Genomic DNA, 19349 nt, shown 5'->3' with positions numbered 1-19349 from the left:
TGGGGCGCGGCCCGGGGTCCCGCCGCTGCCCTCGCGCTTCTCCCTCTCTCCCTCCTCTTCCTCGCTTCCTCTCCTCCCCGCCCAGCCCTCCCTCTCCCCTCCGAATCCTTCAGCGGCCACACCGATCGCTTTTGTTTAGAAGGAAAGAAAAGAAGAATCCGAATAGACCTCTCTCTAGTGCTCTCTCCCGGAGCAGCAGCGCAGTCCCTGTCCCCACCCCCGGGCATGAGCTCGCTACCATGGCTGGTTCCCGCAGCTGTCACCGGGGCGCACCTGGGGACCGGGTCGCCCGCGATCTGAGTCCACTCTAAGTCCGGGTCTGGGGGCGCACTGAGAAAGTGACAGGCAGGAGCGCGCCGCGCCCTCCCGGCCGGGGACCACGGGCCGGACCGGCGACCCGGCGAGGAGGCGGGGAGGGGACAGCCCAAAGTCTCTCAGCCTCACCGCCGCTGACGACCTGCAGCTATGGAGTCCCCGACCAAGGAGATTGAAGAATTCGAGAGCAACTCCCTGAAATACCTGCAACCGGAACAGATCGAGAAAATCTGGCTTCGGCTCCGAGGGCTGTAAGTAAAACCTATTTACTTCTCTTGCCCTATTTCCCTCTCCCATCCTTATTTCACTACACACTGACAGCCACTGCTCACCTCATTCCCGCATGGCCCTTTAAATACAGCCCTAGAAGTTCCACAATTGCTTCTCGGTTAATTACAGTCACTGCTACCTTCCTTCCAACACAGAGAGGGTTGTCTTTCTGTTTTAGAATGCCTTGCTACTTTCAAGTCATGCTGTCATGAAGCATGGGACGGGAGATGGCCTTAGATGTGTCAGTCGTAGTAGCACAATATGCAAGGATCTATTTCAGGTCCTTTTTGCCCAGGGAGAAAAGTTTGCAGACCACCGGCAGGGACTTTTAATCAAAGAAAGAGTTTTTCTCTGCAAACTGCTTGCAAGCACCTTGGCAGGTGGTCCAAGAACTTACCAACTGTTAAAATTCAGCATGCATTTTGTCTGCCAAATTCTCTTCTCCCTCTCCGTAGCCCAGTTCAACTTCTGATATTATCTTAGGATTCTTTCTAGCAGAAAAATGCTTACTAGAGGGAAGGGCTACTGTGGAGAAAGTGGGAGTCAGGAGCAATATTGGAGTTTCCTAGCAATATTTGAATAGCGAAATAGGATATTTGATTTTAATATAATGGCCAGAATTCTGTTTGGACTGATGGACGGAGATCTCGGAATTTCATTAACTTCGTTGGGTTCTATCCGGTTTTAGGTTCTGAGGAACGTAGACCTGAAAATACGTGGTATTTTCTGGGAGAAGGTTGCATAAACAATGAACTGCTGGTCGCCCCAGTCGGGAAGCTGTAGTGATAGCTGTACGTTTCCAGCTTGCTCCTCACTTGACCAGGCAGCTCCCAAAGATACCTACTCATTTCATCAGCGGTTTTACATCAGATACCTAGTGCAGTTTTAAAAAATAGTTTTCTTCAAGTATGAGATATTCTCCATATGTCCCATTCCTTGTATCTATTCTCCTATATTCTGCAGACATTCTGTTACTACCAAGGGCAGTGATGGAAAAATAAGCTCCCTTCCAATTTGTTTGTTTGTTTTGCTGCTGTTATTGTTTTTGAAAGTACACACACATGAAACAAATTGAAAAAGGTGCTGATCTAAATTAGCTTCATCTTAAGGAAGACCACATCCCAACCAGGATATTCTAAGTTTCTAAGCGGAGATAATAGGTAGCATGTGTTTTTTTAAGGGGCCCCTATTTAAAGTGCAATTTGTGAAAGCCCTTCCATTGATAATCCAAGTGAGCCTCATTGCCATTGATCTAAATGGGGAGCCATGCCAAATAATTTGATGTTTGACTTGTCTGGCCACCGCAAGTGGAAGCTGTAAACTTATTTGTAAATCTTGTCTCTTTGGCTGGCAGGCTCTCCTGGCAGTTTAGGTGCGTGCAATGAAGCAGCTTCTTCAGAGCACTGTTTACAGTAAGCTCACATTATATGCACTAAACATTACATCTGATTATGTTGTGCTGCACACAGGTTTGTTGTGTCCACAAAGTCTGGGTCAGAGGTATACAATGTGAAAATGTTGTGAAGCTGGTTTCTTTGCTGTCCCAACTAGAGACACTCATATCCACACACTCAGGAACTGCTTCCCTTGCTCTTCTTTTCAATTCTAACTGACTCCATGGAGCTACTCAGGCTGGAGACAAGTGTCTGGCCAAATCAGCAAAGCTGAGGGGGGAACTTGTGTGAAAAAGCATTTAGCACTTACAACGCAGTCTTGTAGCTTTCTCAGTTTCATATCTGTTAGATTTCTCTCTCCAAGGGGTTGCCGTGGGATGTGTCCACACTTTCACTTTCTAGTCTCTTGTATCTATCCAGAACCTGGTGGGTGATTCTTCTCCAAATTAGTGTTTTTGAATTCCTCTCTCTATCCATCCTGCTGAAACACCCTGCCCAACAGCAACCCATGAGACTTTTAGCTTCACTTTCTAATTTGAAAAGGGCATGTTATTTGTCATTATTGTATATATTTTCACCATTATGTCTCTTCCTACTACCTTTTAAAAAACAGCAACAACAACAACAAAACAGCAGTGCTGGTATAAGTTGCTAAAAACTCTGGAAACCAAAGCACATGCTCATTTTTACAACTTGGAATAACACTTCTTCAGTCCACAAAATAGAAAACCTTAGGAGATGGATGGGTGTGTGTATATTTGTCCACACCACAGATTGTTGGTAAGAGAAAGGAAACTGCTCTTTCAACATTTTAGAAAGGTGTAATAGCCACAATTGGATTTTCATATTAATTTATTACCATGACACCCTTATAGAAAGGGCTTAATAAATGACCACAGATGGTCATGAATTCAGTTCAGCTTATCTCAGAGCCATCTAAGTCCAGGACTTGATAATTTTATGCCTGGATTATTCAATGGTATCTTTCTTGTCTCCTTCTTGCCACTATCTCCCCTATTTAATATATTGTTGGATTTTTCACCTCTTCCATTAGGATGTAAGTTCCATGAGGACAGATATTTTATGTGTCTTGCTTACGGCTATACCTCCAGTGCCGAGACAGGGTTTGGCACATAGTAGGTGCTCAATTAGTAGGTGATGAAGGAAGCATAAAAATCCAGTGTGAGCTTTTTAATATTCAGAATTATGATAAATGTATGTTTGGATCAGCTTATGGGTCACTAGGCCGACCAACACACCATGCCATGAGCTGGCTGGGAGACAGGTTTTCTTAGTCTCATTACCCAGGTTAGGGCACAGAAATCTAAGCTGAGATGGGAACTGGGAAGGATCTGGCAAAACCACAATCCAGGGCTGAATTCCACTGTTGTGTTTACCTAGGTTCTCTCTTTCCCTTCCTTATATCGCCCATTTTCTGCACTGGTGAGAAGTGGTCTTTACCAGCAGCAAGCAGATTTCTGTGGTTGTCATCTGCAAAGATTCAACAGCGCAGGATAATACTCTGTCTTCTATACATTCCAATCCCAGCCATCCCCTGCCATCCCTTCTTCTCTCTAGCCCTTCTTACAATCTGAATACTGCATCGTTTACTTATTTATTATGTTATTGTCTGTCTCCCTCAACAGGAATATAAGCTGCGTGAAAACAGGGTTTTTGTTTTGCTTTGGTCAGTGGTTTACCCCCAGTGTAGCTGTTTCACATGTTCTCTGGGAAAGAATCAGAAATAACTCTTAACCTAGCATTGTAGCATCCCTAACGTGTGATAGTGCATCAAATACTGGAAATGTGAACTTTAAACATTATGTACCCCAGCTGAGATGATAAAAACCTGCAAACCTAGGTGTTTAATATTATGATGACTCCCACGTCCCTTGAGGCAGGTGCTGCAGAGAGGCCGACTGTGATTTGAGTGGTGTGGTGTTCTCAGCCTCTGTCTGCAGTCCTGCCACCTCTTAGACACATGTCCACATTTCTCTAAATTGGAAGGGAACCAATACTGCATATCTGAGCTTTCTTAATTAAATCTGCCAGAGGGATGCTGTCCTCTTACTTTTCTGGGAAGAGCCTCATTTTTACTTTTCCGTAAACCTCAGTTGTCCTCTGTGAGCTGTCGTCATGCCTCTTTCCTCCGTAGGAGTGGGTAGAATTTGTAAGAGCCACTCCCCATGACCTTTTTGTTATAGAATCTTCCCATCAGGGAAAAAAAGACTCTGGGTGTTCTTTATTCTCCCGATGCTATGGGAAGCTTCTTGGCTACTTGGCCTTGAGCTGTTGGGTCATCACTTACACCTTAAGTCCTGACCAAGAGTTTTTCTATTGTCAGCCTATATGATGACAAAAAGTTGTTTCTATGCTGTTTTTTTAAAATTGAGATCAAGAGGACAAGTTTTGCTCATTCCTTGACATTTATTACCACACTTATAATTATCTAAGCTACCATGTATTCACTTTGCCCATCTTTGAGGTAGTCAGTGTAATGCATTTTATGTTTTACAACACTCTATTAAGATGCTGCTGCTTTCTTTTTTGCATTAGCTAAAGTAATATTATGAATACAATGGCAAATAAATGGCTATTAGGTTAATGGATTGTGACAACCATTGTGTTTGTCTATCCAGCAAACTTTCCCATCTCCCTTGCTATGGCAACAGCCCCTGCTCCCTACCCCACGCCTACACCTCACCATAGTGATGGGCTCATGGTCCAGGACTGGCCAATCATAGGGTTTCATCTTCTTGGCAATAGCAGTTGGTCTCAAGTAGGGCATGAAACCCAAATGGGAGCATTAGAGACCTTCACTGATAATTCTATATTGGCCAGGGGGCAGTGATTCTGTTCTCTTCCTCTGGGCTTTCATAGTGGCTGCCAGTGGATCCATTTCCCACCTTATGGAGAAGACCTTTCCATGATAGGAGACAGTGAGGCCAACACTCAAAGAGAAGCAGAGGCAAGAAGATGGATGGAGTCCCTGGGTCGGCTCCAGAGGCCCTGGCTCCTGTTGATGTTTCTTTGATTCTGTCAGCTATCTCGCTACACCAGCTATCTCAGCTACACCAGCTTTCTCAGCTACACCAGCTTTCTCAGCTACACCAGCTATCTCAGCTACACCAGCTATCTCAGCTATACCAGCTTTCTCAGCTACACCAGCTTTCTCAGCTACACCAGCTATCTCAGCTACACCAGCTTTCTCAGCTACGTCAGGTTCTGTTTTTGCTTAGGCTGTTTTGGGTTTGATTTTCCGAAAGAGTCTTAACTGATACCCCACTGATGTAAGAGAACTTAAGTGACTCTTCCAAACCACACGGCAAAGATAGAGAAAGTCACAGACAAAGAAGCCTGGATCTTTGATTTTAAATTTCTTACTTAAGCCCCTCACTCTGTATTTTCTTTCTACTCATCGGAATTTTTTAATAGTGTAATCTATGTTCAGACAAGGTGAGTTTCCTCAATTAACATTTGCTGAATGTCTATTATGTGCCAGACACTTTGCTAAGCTCTGGGTATGCAAAAGTAGAGGAGATACTGACCTGACCTTCAGGAGTTCACAGGCTAGGGGGGAGACTGACGTGAGTACCTGGAAGTGGTTTATAGTTACAGTGGGATGGATGCAGGTGGAGCTCCCTCTGCCTGGGAGGGCCAGAGAAGGTGTTACAGACTATGGTGAGCTCTTGGGGCAGTCCACGATGAGCTGTGTATTTGTTTGGGGCAGAGTCCTTAGAGAGTCACAAGAAAGAAACTTACAGATTCCTTTCATTGATGTCAGTCTTTTGCAAAGATGCAGAGAATCCTTTTGTAAGGATTTGGGAAAAACAAGGAGTCCTCCAGTCAGCCCAGAATTCTGAGCTGTTATGGACTACTGGAAAAGCTGCTTATACATACTAGTCATATTGCTTGAGTAATAGTGAACTTCTCTATGTTTACCTCTCCTTGATAATTCCCAAAGGATTGGGTGTGGTTGAGTCTGTCTGCTGTCATTCAACATGGAATTACTGGACAGAAACCTTCTAGGTCACTTCAGAAGTAGTTAGCCCCTGAACTGGTTTAGGTAACGAGGTTACCTTCTCTTAAAGGTTGCTTGTGGTATCCTCTTGCAGCTCATCCAGTGCAATAGTGAGGGATAGTTCAGGAATGGAGGGAACACTGTGTGCAAAGGGGCAGAGGCCTGGGAGACCTTGACACATCAAGGAGGAGTGAGAAAAAATGCTGGAAAGGAAGGCATGGGCCAGGTAGTGACACATGGAATTTTACAAAATTTTTACTTTGTTTTACTCAAAATTATAATTACAGAATTATAATTATAGTTTAAGGAGGTGAATATTTGAACATATTTTACTACACGACAAAAAAGTGTTGTGTTCCAGGAACTCATCCTTCACACCTTCCAGAGAAAATTGTTTTTTGACACATGTTATTTTAAGGAATTTGCATTTTATCCTTTCAGTTGTAAGGATTTGTTAAAAGATTTTAAGCTGGAGAGTAACAAAATGAGATTGGAATTTGGGGATGGTAATTCTGGAAGAAGTTGGGAAGACAGATTAGAGATGAGACCTGTTGGACAAGATGCCTGAATTGGGGTAGTGCCACTGGAGATGAGAGGACAGGGCGCTCCTTTGAAATGCACAGGACTTAGATGCTGAGGAGAGAAAGAGAAGGAGAAGCTGTCCTCCAGGTTTGCTTTGGCTTGATGTCCTAGCGAGTTTGGTGCTGCTTGCCTTGTTAGCAGAGAAGAGCAGGCTTGGACAGAGAAGAGCAGGCTAAGACAAAGCAGAGCGATAAACTTGGGTGTAGACTGGTTGAACTGGTAGCCTCTGGAATGTCCAGGTAGCTGTGGTGACAGTAATCCGGAACTAAGGAGAGACCTTCAGCCACAGTGGTGGGTCTGAGAGTCTTGGTTCTGAGTTGAAGCCTTGGAAACAGATGATCCTGGGAAGAGTCTGTTGACCGGAACTTCATCAAAAAAGCAATTTCAGAAGAATAATTTTAAAAATTGTTGTTTATTTCCCCCAGATTACATATTTAGTGTATTAATTGGCCCTTCCATGTCCTTCCCATTTAATTGGAAATGCCAGATGGTTCAGCACATTTTTATTAAGCTCCTATTATGTACTAGGTATGAAAATATCCGAAAAGCCCTAACTTCAGGAAACTTAGAGTCTAGTTAGGGAGACAAGCTAGTTCTTATATGTGTGAAAATTTAAAACATGACCATAAAATGGAGGGCAATCATTAGTTGCTAAATGAGTGATACTGACACCACGTGCTAGGGTTCAGAGAAGGAAGACATGTGTTCCAGCAATTGTTTTTGAGTCTCTCTTTTACTAATAAGGATCAAGTTAAGCCTCCCTGAAATACATTCTTAATGTACAATGGGGAAAAGAGTTAAATTTCAAAAAAGGTAAGTAGATCTTTGCATTTAGAGTGAAATTTTCTTTACTTGAATACTAATACAGTTTATAAGTTCATCATTACTTGCTTATAATTTGGTTGTGCTAACTTATTAACTAATTCCAACTCAATATTTAGTAGCTAAGTGTTTATTATTTTGGCCCAGTTTTATAGCATGCCTCTGTTGGTTGGGAAGCAGCCCTTAGCAGAGAGGTTTCTGCATTTCTAGCCCCACTTTTCTGTCTTTGATTTTCTTTGGCTCATAGAAAATATTTTCTTCAGTTCCCGTTTCCTCATATGGAGGGAAAGTGCTTATATGAAGGTAACCCACTTTTTGAGAAATAATTAAAAAAAATAATTGTTAAATATGAGGCACATAAAACATTCTGCAACAGCCTTGGAGAAGGACCATCATAGTTTCCTATTAGTAATAAAAAATGAATTCTACAATGAATGACGTACTATTTCTGGAGAAGGCATACTGAATCCAGGTAAACGGTTGCTATTCTTTAGGCTTTTATTGGAGTGTATCCTTTATTTAAAGTCCTCTTGACAGCTGTTACTAAACAAAATAAAGAAGTCTTAATGAGTGTAAGAAAGACCTAGATATTCCTAGGTTGTGAAATTACGGAAAAGCTTATGAGAATAATTCAGTCAAGAAGATATAAAAACTAGTAATTATGGGTAGTGAGTTTTGTGTATATATTTGAAGGAATACGCACACACCTATATACAGGAAACTCAATCCTCACTCATTCACTTAGCAAACATTTCTCTAACACTTACCATATAGTGGGGAACAAGACAAAGGCTTCCTCCCTCAGGGAACGTTCAGCCTACAGGTTGAGGCAAATATTCAGTACTATTACCACACATAAATTTACTGTGCTGAGTGCCACAGAGAAGTTCAGGGTACTATGAAAATATCTAAGAGGGGCCAAACCTTATCTAAGATTCAGAGAAGGCTTCTCTGAAGAAGTGCGATTTAAGCTGAGCGATGAATAATATGTAGGTATTAGTTAAGTAAAGAGTTGGGGAAGAGAGTTCTAGGGTATTCCAGGCCCGGGGCTTTGCACAAAGATTCAAACAGGAAGGAACAGAGAGCCTCTGAGAAAATGAGAGAATGCCCAGTAGCTGCAGCATAGACAGTAAGGACCAAGGACCGAAGGCTCCAGACACAGCTGGAGAGGGGTCAAATCCAGCCTCATCCACCAGGGAGTCTTAAGAATGGGAAGCCATTGTCTGCAGGGATGGATTTGAGAACTCAGGATGTAGGCTCAATAGGACTTGGATATGGGGATGAGAAAGAAAGTGGAATCTTGGAAAACTCCCAGGTTTTTAGCTTGAATATGCAGGTGCTATTTACTTAGATCAGGAGGGAGGAACACGTTTGCAGGTTTGGTTGTATGTGGGAGTAAAATAAATGGGGGTAGAGATCCTGAATTCAGTTTTGGCCATATTGAATATGAGGGTCCTATAAGATGCCCCTGAGAGGGGACGTATGGTGAAAGCATGAGCAGCTGGAGAAGTGAGTCTGGAGATTAAAAGAAAGGACTGGATTGGAGAGATAATGTACAGGCCAGCAAAGCGAGAAGAAAAACTATATGTGTGCTTGTGTCTGAATGATATTAAATTAATATTTCTATAAATTTTACAAGTAGAAAGAACACAGTTTAGTGTGAACCCCTAATAGTCTGACAGAAGCTGCCATGAGACCAAAAGTTTATGTATATTCTTTCATTGGCATTTACTTGTTCAACATATGGGAGTCAATGTACATAGCTTTGCTTGAAACTCTTACATTGACTATTTGGTGCAGGTGCCCACTACCACACAGATTTGAAACAGGGACAGATACCTGGAGGTAGGCATGGTCATTCTCAGTGTTCCAAGGGCAGAAAGAGGCCATGACCCAGAGAGCCAAATGGGATGAGGCCTCATCACGGACCTTCAGGGAGCTACAGGGCACAGCCAGGCAGCCTGGAGCCCAGCCCACTGCAGCTGGGCCTGGTGAAGGCTTTCTGGACCCTGCAGGAAGCCTTTCTGCTGCTTAGGCTGCACTGAGTGGGCTCAACCTCCCGGTCCCTGCTCCAGAGGTGCCCCGTGATGGACACGGCTGGCCTCGTCTCTTGGGGCAGTCCACAGTTCCTGCCATGGGGCTCAGCCCTCCCAGCCCCACACCACCTCCGCCTCGTTCATGGCCTTCTTTTGCTCTTTAAGGCCTTCCCAAAGTGCTTCCCCCTCCTTCTGTATCCACCCTCCAGCAAGGGCCTCCCCTGCAGAGACCCAGTATTCAATATTCTGCTGAAATACAGCTTTCTTTGAAGCCCACCAGGAGAGTGACAGTTTAGACAATCGAGATGAGAGTGCATTGGGCATTTTGGCTGAAAGCCGCTATTGGACATTCAAAGACCATTGAACTGTTGTTTATCTGCATTTCAAACAACTATAATGCTTAAATAACCAGTACTTTTCCTACACTCTAGAGACACACCTAGAAAATATGGTAATGAATGATTAATCTTTGAAAGCTACTTGTAGGTGTGTTTTAGGAGTAATTCAAATGCACACTAGTATCCCACCACCTTTTCCTCTCGCTCTCTGACTCTTATGTAAGGATGAACTCTGAGGGGTCCTACAATACCTTTAGATGAAGCCCCGTGAAAATAAGTAAAGTATATTTAGTTCCATGTGGTTTTTACTGGAAACCCTGTTGGCTAACTGTGAGGAACTACATACACTTCTGTAAATTGGCTCCTGTGTAGCTCATTTGTGAAATATAAGGATTAATTATCATAAATCGAGCATCATGGACGCTGTTTAGAACTGCCATTCTGTCTATAAAACCACTGACTGAAATTAGTCATTGTTAAAAAAAAAATGAAAGAATTTTTCGAAGCTGCCATTTCTGGTAGATTTGGCGTAGTTTCAGTGAAGGTAACTACTATAGCTCAGAAGAATTTGGTTCCAATGCTCAACTGATTTCAGTTGGCAGAAGAGCTCAAAATGGTCCCTATAAAGGCATCTTTTGAGTTTTGTTTTCTGTATTTTGGACAACGGCTTCATTTTGCCATATTTAAATTGTTGAGATCTATAGCATCTATGTCCAGAGAGGCTTACACAGATGCTGCTGCTATGGGATAGAGTTTTAGAGGTAATAGGAGGGACTTCTCCCAACGAGCTGTGGCACTGACTCAAATTCACCTGGAGTTGTAAATGACCAAAGCTGCTCTCTGCCAGGGGTAGGTTTTGATAAGAGTTGAGAGGAAGGATGTGAGTGGAGAGAGGGGATGAGTGCTCCTGGAGTGGACAAGAAAGCCTTAGGAAAATTAGACTGTCATTGAAGTTGAACTCGGCAGAAGATACAGTTTTTGTTCTGACTAAATCTATATGGGGAAAAGCAAAGTAGAGAATTGAAACGGCTCTCTAGATAATTCAATTTTAAAAAACCTCCCCCTTCTCTAATTACAGGGATATGTCTGTGAAGAGTGAGATTTTGTTTTAATCCTTTGGGTTTATCTCCACTTTGGCAGTGCTGCCACACATATTAAGAGATATTTTTGATTTCAGCCTTCCTCATTGATGTTTATTTAAATAGGAGCCAGGCTCCCAGGAAGGAGGTCACCAAAATCTCTTCCAGTTCCACCCACACAGTTTTGCTGTACTTATAACACAGCAAGTGGTTGTAAATACGTGAATAGAGAAATAAATCATTTATGCAAAACAAAACATACTACTTGGACTTCTGCAAGCATGACATTTACTTTCTATTTTCTTTCTCTAAAAACCTTTTCATATTTTTTCACTGGTGCTACCGATTAGCTCACTGCCTAGCTTTAGGCAATGGGTTTTTTAGAAAAGAAATAATGTGTGGTCTGCTCAAAAAATCTTTCTTTCCAAAGGAAGATTTCAGGTTTCTTTGGGAAGAGGTCCCACTGTGGAGTCTCTTTGTAATCCAAGCACTAGAATTTCTAACCCAGGCTCAGGAGAGAGGCAGGCATGAACAGGAGATTTGGATTTCCGTGTCTGAGCAGCTGTCTGCAGGCAGAGGAGGGGCTGGGGAAGAACACTGAGGAGAGCAGCCTGCTTTGGGAGCACAGGGACCCTGGACACAGCATAGATTTGCTCTGCGAGTTGGTGCAGCTCCAGGTGGGGCTTCCTGTGGGGCTGTTGAGTTTGGATTAGGTTACCCTCTCCTCAAAGGTTTCTCCACTTTCCACTGCCCAGCCAGCACTAGATAAAAACATCTGCACCCAGAAGTGAGTGATAAATTGATTTTTCGTTTACAGCCCTGTTTCCGGTTGGCATTCTCCATTCTTTAGATTCACCATCTGCACCCCCTTGCCACCTTGTCAAAGTCTTCTTTCCTTTGAATTTGATCTCATCACTTTTGACTAAACAATTTGGAGTTTTGTGTCTTTGGGAGATGTCTGTCCTTGAGAATGATCTTCCTTTTCTAAGACGGCTAAGTGAGAAGGCGTAAATCTGTTGAACAATTTTCCCCAATAGAAAACCTAGCAGAAAAATTCCCTAGAAAACTTAAACAAAAACAACTCTTTTCTAATGATTGGGTTATTCCAGGTGAAATTGAGTTTATGTCATTTTATTATTTTTTATTATTTGTCTTGCCTTGGATCTTTGGCCAAGAAAGCAGGAAAATAGAATTATTGTGCATATGGAATTCCATTTTGTAGCTCATCAGTGAAGAAATATTTGAGCTAGTAAGAGAAGAGGTTCTCTTACTCTATTATCTTCTTTTCCACACCTAAATATTCTTGTGGAAGGTGCCAGGAGACCACAGGTTTATATATATTTTCTCATTGACATTTACTTGTTCAAAATATGGGAAAGGCCGCAAGCAATCAATACACGTAGCTTTGCAAGTCTGTTTTAATGTATGCATCACGGAAATGAAATCACTGGTAGGAATGAGAAGAAATGTACAAAGACTTTCCATTCTCAGCAACATGTAGATTAGTTCACACACATGATGTTGGACAGATTCAGTAGAAGTCTCTAGAGATACCCAGTTCTGTTCTGTCTGTGCCCCACATACCAATGAAAAACAAAACCAGAGGGTCAGATGATCATTGAGATCCTCACCCATTTCATGGTTATTCGAAGCATTTTATCTCAGTCCACTTTCCCACAAGTGAGACGCGTGTGATCCGAGCTCATGAGAATATATAGTTAACCACGTGAGTCTGGCTGTGCTTGGTTTTTCTCTGGCTCTGTCCCCCAGCCTCCTCTCCCTTGAGGGAACTTAGGGCTGAGAACCAAGCTTTTCAAAGCGGACTGACTGTGTGTCGGCAGCGGCAGTGGTCTCTGCAGAGAAAGATGGAGACAGACTCTGATGGGAGTGGGAGAAGTGAGTCATCCCTCCTGAGGAACTGCACAGTGTACTGGGAGCTGCGTTGGGATGCTCCCTGTGCGTGCGTGTGCAGTTGCTGCGATTTCAACTTCCTACACCAGAGAACCTTTTTGTGCCCAGCTGGGAGGTGTCTTGCCGTCAACTTAGAAACAGAGCACAGGCTCTCAAAGCCAGCTTGTTAGAATATTAAGCCTATTTATAAACCTCATTATTGCAGCACCCATATGGCTCTTGCGCAAAGATACTCAACTTCAAAACAGTGAAAGACTGCCAGGAGCTTCATAATCTAGCATCAATGTTTAATCGACTCACATTTATCCAGGCTATTAGAAACGATTCCCAAATCATCTGTTTGACTTTGGAGTACTTGATAATTATATTTGAGTGCAGGTGTGCCTAGTACTTTGGGAAATCCTAGCCATCAAAAAAGCAAATAAAGCCCCTTAAAAGCATGCTTGCTCCCACCTCACTGTTGTTTCTTGCTGTTTCCCTGCTTGTCTCTGTTCTGCCCCTAGGCAGGTGTATTCTTACTGTGGAAAGAATCACCTCTTATGCTTGCTACATTTCATTCTTTCTCTCCCTGACTGGGCGCAGGAGAGGTAAAATGAAGTTCAGTGTCTAGAAGCCTCCGCTAGATGACACAGCCATGGAGAGCTTTGAGGAACATTTTTAAATATTGGGGTGTCAGTGCTCTTTGCCCTTTGATGATAGGAGTCTCAGAATCTACTCGTCGGAATGTGATCAGCTGACTGCAAATTGACTGAAGCCTTTGAGGGGTGGTTTTCAAACTCCCTTCCTCTGTTTTGTACATTTGCGCGTGTGCGCACGCACACACACACACACACACACACACACACACCCCCCATTAGATACTTCTTGGGCAATCCACAGTTCCACAGAAACATTCTGAATTTAAATAGATGTTGATTTTCAGTGCAGACCAGTAGTCTTTTAATTTGCATAAGAGGTAAATGAGTGTCAATCACTTATTCTAGTCATAGTGTGTGATGTCTCTGCACCAAGTTATAGCTTCCTGAGAATGCTTAGGGATGCTGTGTAAGCAAGTCACTGGGCTCAGTCTTTAGGGAGTTATTGATCAAAAGCATTTTTGTTAAGAGATAATTTTAGCTCTTTCTTTCTTTTTTTTTTTTTTTGTCTTTTTTCCGTGTCCGGCAACGGATCGCAACCCTCAGTGTTGCCCCCGTACCGGACCGGGGACCGGCAACGGGATCGCAAGCCTCGGCGTTGCTCCCGCGCCTCGCTCAGCCAGTGAGCGGGAGCTGGTCTGTACGTGGGATCCGAACCCTCGGACAGGAGCGCTGCCGCGCTTCCCAAGCGGCGCACTATCCAGTGCGCCACCAGGCCGGCCCAATTTTAGCTCTTTCTAAGGATTATTATGATATCGCGTTCATAAATACTCAGTTTTGTTTTCTTTTTTCCTACCTCCTGAGCCATGGCATAATTTTGATGTTAGAGGAGAGGGTGTGGCTCTGCCAGGCTGAGTGGTCCACTGCCAGAGACCTGGCAGGGGTGCAGGCAGCAGGGTCCCTTGGGTACCGGGAAGAGCTGAGCAGGGTTTCAGCTCATGCTCCTCTTAGCAGAACTGAGATTAGCCCATGCTCTCTTTGTAGCTCAAGTGTTCCAAGGTAAGGAGAATTGGGAGTATTCAGCTTTTCCATTCTAGAAAAGCAATCTTCAGCCTTTTTCCCCTTGACTTCTTCAATCAATAAGTCTTTTTTCCAAATAAAATTTGAAGACCTATTGAATTATAATACCATTATTATTTATGCAGTACTGTTGTTATTAATATAGGAGATGACTTTCTTGGACAGTTCCGGGATGCCCAGCACTATACTAAATGCTTTACTTCATCATTACATTTCACTCTAACATCACCCCGGGAAGTGGGGATGATTGTTACCCAGACTTTACAGGGGAGGAAACTGGTGGTTGGAGAAGTGATGTAAATTGCTAAAGGCCACAATTATTGGATGCAATAAATTGGAGAAGGGATTCAAGCTCAGGCGAGTGATCTTAAGCATTATGCTGTAGTGCCTATCTTTACAAAAACAAAAACAAACCCTTGTGTGTGTGTGTGTGTGCACACGTGTGCTTCTCTGAGGTGGCTCTGTCAGCATGGTCCTGTGAAGGTGACCTCTGCTGCCTGGGTATGAAGCCAGGCTCCTCTGTCTCCCACGCTGCCAGCTCTGCCAGACCCTGGAGCACAGCAGCTCCTGGTCATTCTCTACTTTCTACATCAGCCCAGTCCAGCTACACAAATCTTGAGGTTAGTGCTGTATTGTTTCAAGCTTCAAAAAAATTTAAATTTAAAGTTAGTTTGAAAAACAGAACATTTCAAAACATCCCCTTTATTTTTCAGGTTGTGAGTCAGAGATCAATTCTGTTGAAGTTCCTAAAAACAAAAGGCCAAGAATAAACTGGGTTTCTTTCCCAGCTCATTTCCTGCGTTTAGTTGGAAAGAATCCAGAATGTTTTATTGCTGTTGGTTTTGTTTGTTTTTGTCGAGTGTCCTAGACAAAACTTGTTTTGTCAAGTTTCCTCCTGAAATCCTTGACTTGTTTGCATGATTTCCTCAATTTGCTTTCTGTCTCGGCCGCTTGAAGGTTCTGTATCCTCTCGGGGCCTCGCTTCTACTACGTATAAAGTGGGTTAAACCTCACTGGGATCGTAGGGCTAAGTGAGTTAATGTGTGTACCGGGCATGGGACAGAGGCGTGCTCAGGAGCTCTGAGCTCCCAGCCTTCTCTCACTGCTTTCCTTCTGTGTGTGGGACACCACGGCTGTGGTAGATGTCCTCACAGGAGGAAAATGAAAAAGAGAAAGCATTTTTGATCAATTTCTTGAGAAATCCATCCATTCATTCAACAACAGTATGTTGAACAGGTGCCATTTGCCAAGCACCACATGTTAGGCACGGGAGACACATTAGCAGCGAGTGGACAAGTCGTCGTTCTTGCCATCAGCCTGGCAGAGCGTGACCACCGAGGGTCCTAAGTGCAATGGTGTGGTAAGCTCTGGCCACTGTGGGACACACAGAAGGAGCGTTATCCAGCTTGGGAGGCCCCGGGAGGTTTTCGGGAGGAAGTGATGCCTCAGGAGGGAACTGAAGGATGAGTAGGGCTCAGTTAGGCCTCCCCAGTCTTGCCCAGGCAAGAGGATCTGAGAGTCGGACTTTTTTTTTTAAGATGCAGAGGCATTTATTAAAACATTCCAGGTATCGTTGTAGGAAGAGAAGGGATGCTTTAAGTCACAAGACACATTTTTAAAGAATATTAGTAAAAAATACATTTAAGCAGCTTTGATTCCATAGTTATTCATTAACTCATAAAATAGTTATTAGGCTCCTACTCTATGTTAAGTTCTGTTTTAGGTGCTTTTGTTTCAATGGAGTATATAATTAACAAAAGAGACAAAATCTATATAAATGACAAAAGAGACAAAATCTCTAGCCTCATCCTAGTGGGGGAGACAGCAACAAAATAGGCGGACGACATAGTTAAGTTCAAAGGCGATTCATGAACTATGGAGAAAACGCAGGGAAGAGGGTTGGGACATGCCTGGAGGTGGGGGAATTGCTATTTTAAGTGGAGTATTCAGGGCAAGGCCTTAGGGAGAAGGTGACATTTGGACAAAATGCAGGTGGCAAGGGAGCAGGCTTGAGGTTTCTGGGGGAGGAGCCCTCCAAGAAGAGAACAAGACCAGCGCAAGGGCCCGTGGCAGGAGTGCACGTGGGTGCCCAGGACGGAGCAAGGGGTCTGGCGTGGGTGAAGCAGACTGAGGCAGGGAGAGAAAGGAGGTGGGCTGGGGACAGGAGTGGACAGAATCGGAGTTTAACAGGACCTGGCAGTGTAGGGCCAAGGAGGCCAGCTTGCGGGCTTCACCCTGAGTGCGATGGGAGAACGTCAGAGGGCCAGTGGAGGGTGACGTGATCTGCCTCAGGAACTTAAAGGATAATTCTGGGTGCTGTGTTGGTGGAGGGTGGAGATGTTATTGTAATAGTATAGGGAAGAGATAATGGTGGCTTTTAGCATGTGCTAGCATGGAGTTGCTGAGAAGTGATTGCATTTAATTTGAAAGGATAGCCAGTGGAATTTCTAGGCAGTTTGGAGGTAGAATGCAGAGAAAGAAAAGAGTCAAGAATGTCTCTAAGGCTTTGGTCTGTGTCACTGTAGGGATGTCATTTCCATTAACTGAGATGGGAAAGATTACAAGAAATAATGTACATATATATGTATGGAAGAGTTCGCAGTTTATATGCTGTCTCCGTAGCTGAGATAAATAGTTGCCTGATGTGTATTATCAACATTATTCATAAATACATATGTATATGAAACATTCATAATATTGACTGATTGTATGATGTCCTACAGTATGAATAACCCCAAATATTTTCCAACTCAGGGAGAAAGTTAGGTTGTTTACTTTTTTCTCCCTCATTATACAAAGTGCTTCTATAAACAAATTTTTAATATGTTCTTGTGTTATAGCTCTTTTGTTTCTAACAAGATGAGTACCCAGAAATTAAGCTGCTGTGTTAAATGATATGGCTATTCGTAAAATTTTCTTTTACATTATACCAGATGACTTCCATATAATATGGTGGAAATCCTCTTTTTTATCAATACTAATTCACAAATCTTAAATACAGTAATTTCCATGGAGTCATTATTTTTATTTTTATTTTTTTCCCTGTGCTTTAAGTGCTGACCTACAATCTCCAGTGTAAGGTGCACTATTTGGATTGGATCTGCCTTGATTTGGGTCTGTGTCTCAATGAGACATGATGGGAAAGGAAAACTTCATGAGTTGTGAAGTTGACAAGAATGCATCTACGAAGATGGGGAGGAAGCCTTGGGAAGGCGAGTTGAACTGAAAATCAGAGTTTTGGTCTTTCTTTGGGTCTACCAAATGCACAGCCCATATTTTGACATGTGTGGATGGCAGCTGCAAATCATTCATTTATTTAGCCAACCGGCACTTGTTGTGTGCCAACCGTGTGCCATCCCTAGGGATAGATACAGAGCTCTGTATGACAGAACCCCTAACCTCAAGAAGCTCAAAACTAGGGGCAAGGCGCCTAAAATTTTTAGAATGCTTCTTACACGGCAGGCACAAAACCTTGCAAGTTTAGTACATTGTCTCATCCAAGATCATTTCACCCATGTCATAGATGTGGAAACTAAGATTTAGGACAGATCTTGCCTGAGGTCTCATAGCGAGAGAGGGTGAAGTTGGGTTTGGAACTAGGTCTACCACACTCCAGAGCCCTATTCTTTCCAGATAATTGTGGGCCTGAGACAGTGCAGAGTGATGGAGTATGTGAATGACAGGTTTCAGGGTGCTGCTGGAGCACAGAACAGACTATGCAACGTGACTTCCTGCAAGAAGCAACCCTGCCCTTCAGATACTGTCTTCTATGAAAAGTATAAATTTTATTTTTTTCCTGCTTCATCCTGTCCTTAGTACTTTTAAGCCTAATCTCCTAAAATCTCAGTCCACATTCTCTCCCTGCTGGGCTGGTTTGAGGCCAATAGGCCTGCCTTCCTTACCTGCATGCTGCAGACTTCCTATTTCTCCCTGCTGAGATCCTGCCCATCAATCAAGAACACCTCTTCCACAAAGCTTCCTTGAGCCATCCCTTGTGTTTTTGTTATAACAAAAGAAAGCTTTAGGTGCATGTTTTAACTTCCCTTATAGAATTCAAATTCAGAGAGCGGATCTTACAGAATTTTGAGGATTAGTGATGTATGTTAAGTGGTTACTACCAGGAGGTGCCGACAATGAAGCTATTCTTATTTTTGTTCATCTTTGATTCTTTTGGCACTCCTGGCAGTGCCTTTGTATGGTCCTTTGGCAAATGCTGGAAAAATTCTGTGGAAGCAAAGTTTGTCTTATTCTAACCTCTGAAGATACCCTCTGCCGATAGAATCAGTTGGGCTTCTGAGTAGATGCCAGGGGCATTCATCTGGTCCGATCACCCCCTTGCCCTTAGTCCCTGCACACTCTCAGTGGATTATGGGTTATTTCTCAGTCTTGCCCGAGGCTCCTTGGATCAGTTTACTAGACTGCAGTCATAACGAGGCCAAGGGCATGGGTCGCACCCACAGCTCACTGTGCTCTGTGCCTGTTGATGAAACCTCTGTGGTTGGCTACTGCTTGGAGAGTGTGAGCTGACACTGGTGACAGGTGACTTGCAGGAGAGAGTGAATGATCAGTGCACATCCATCACAGCTTTTAGAGGGAGTTACAAAATGCTGTTTTAGGCACTGGGATACAGTGGGGAACCACACAAAGAACCTGCCCTTGGGGAACTGACATTCAGGTGAATTATCTCACTTATTTCTCATAACCAAGGTCTCAAGAGAGATGCTCTGATTATTCCCACTTAACAGACAAAGAACCTGGGGCTCTGCAGGGTGGAATAACTGGTCCAACATTGTAGAGCTAAGTGTTAGAGCCAAGATTGGAACACGGGTAATTTGCTCTAAAGCTCAAGCCCTAACCCACTCTGTTAGGTAACCTTCCTCCCTATATATGTGGTATCATTCAGACCTGTAAATATATATATATATA

The 19349-nt window shown here is 43.4% G+C and overlaps 1 protein-coding gene across 4 annotated transcripts in view; it reads left to right on the top strand.

Moving 5' to 3' along the window:
* PDE1C (phosphodiesterase 1C, calmodulin-dependent 70kDa) overlaps positions 1-19349 on the top strand; it is a 430964-nt gene that overhangs the window by 132119 nt on the left and 279496 nt on the right. For 3 of the 4 annotated variants that reach the window (XM_008572440.1, XM_008572441.1, XM_008572442.1), the window contains exon 1: positions 359-566. The exons of the other annotated variant lie outside the window; for it this stretch is intronic. In XM_008572440.1, the coding sequence (XP_008570662.1) occupies positions 466-566 (101 nt within the window). In that variant the 5' untranslated portion in view covers positions 359-465. Of the gene's footprint in view, positions 1-358; positions 567-19349 lie in introns of those variants that run through there. 4 annotated transcript variants of the gene reach the window in all.

Source organism: Galeopterus variegatus, unplaced genomic scaffold (genome assembly GCF_000696425.1).
Source record: "Galeopterus variegatus unplaced genomic scaffold, G_variegatus-3.0.2 Scaffold785, whole genome shotgun sequence".
NCBI classification, from domain to species: Eukaryota; Metazoa; Chordata; class Mammalia; order Dermoptera; family Cynocephalidae; genus Galeopterus; species Galeopterus variegatus.
The sequence above is the reverse complement of the archived record's forward strand: the minus strand, read 5'-3'. Positions and strand labels throughout refer to the sequence as shown.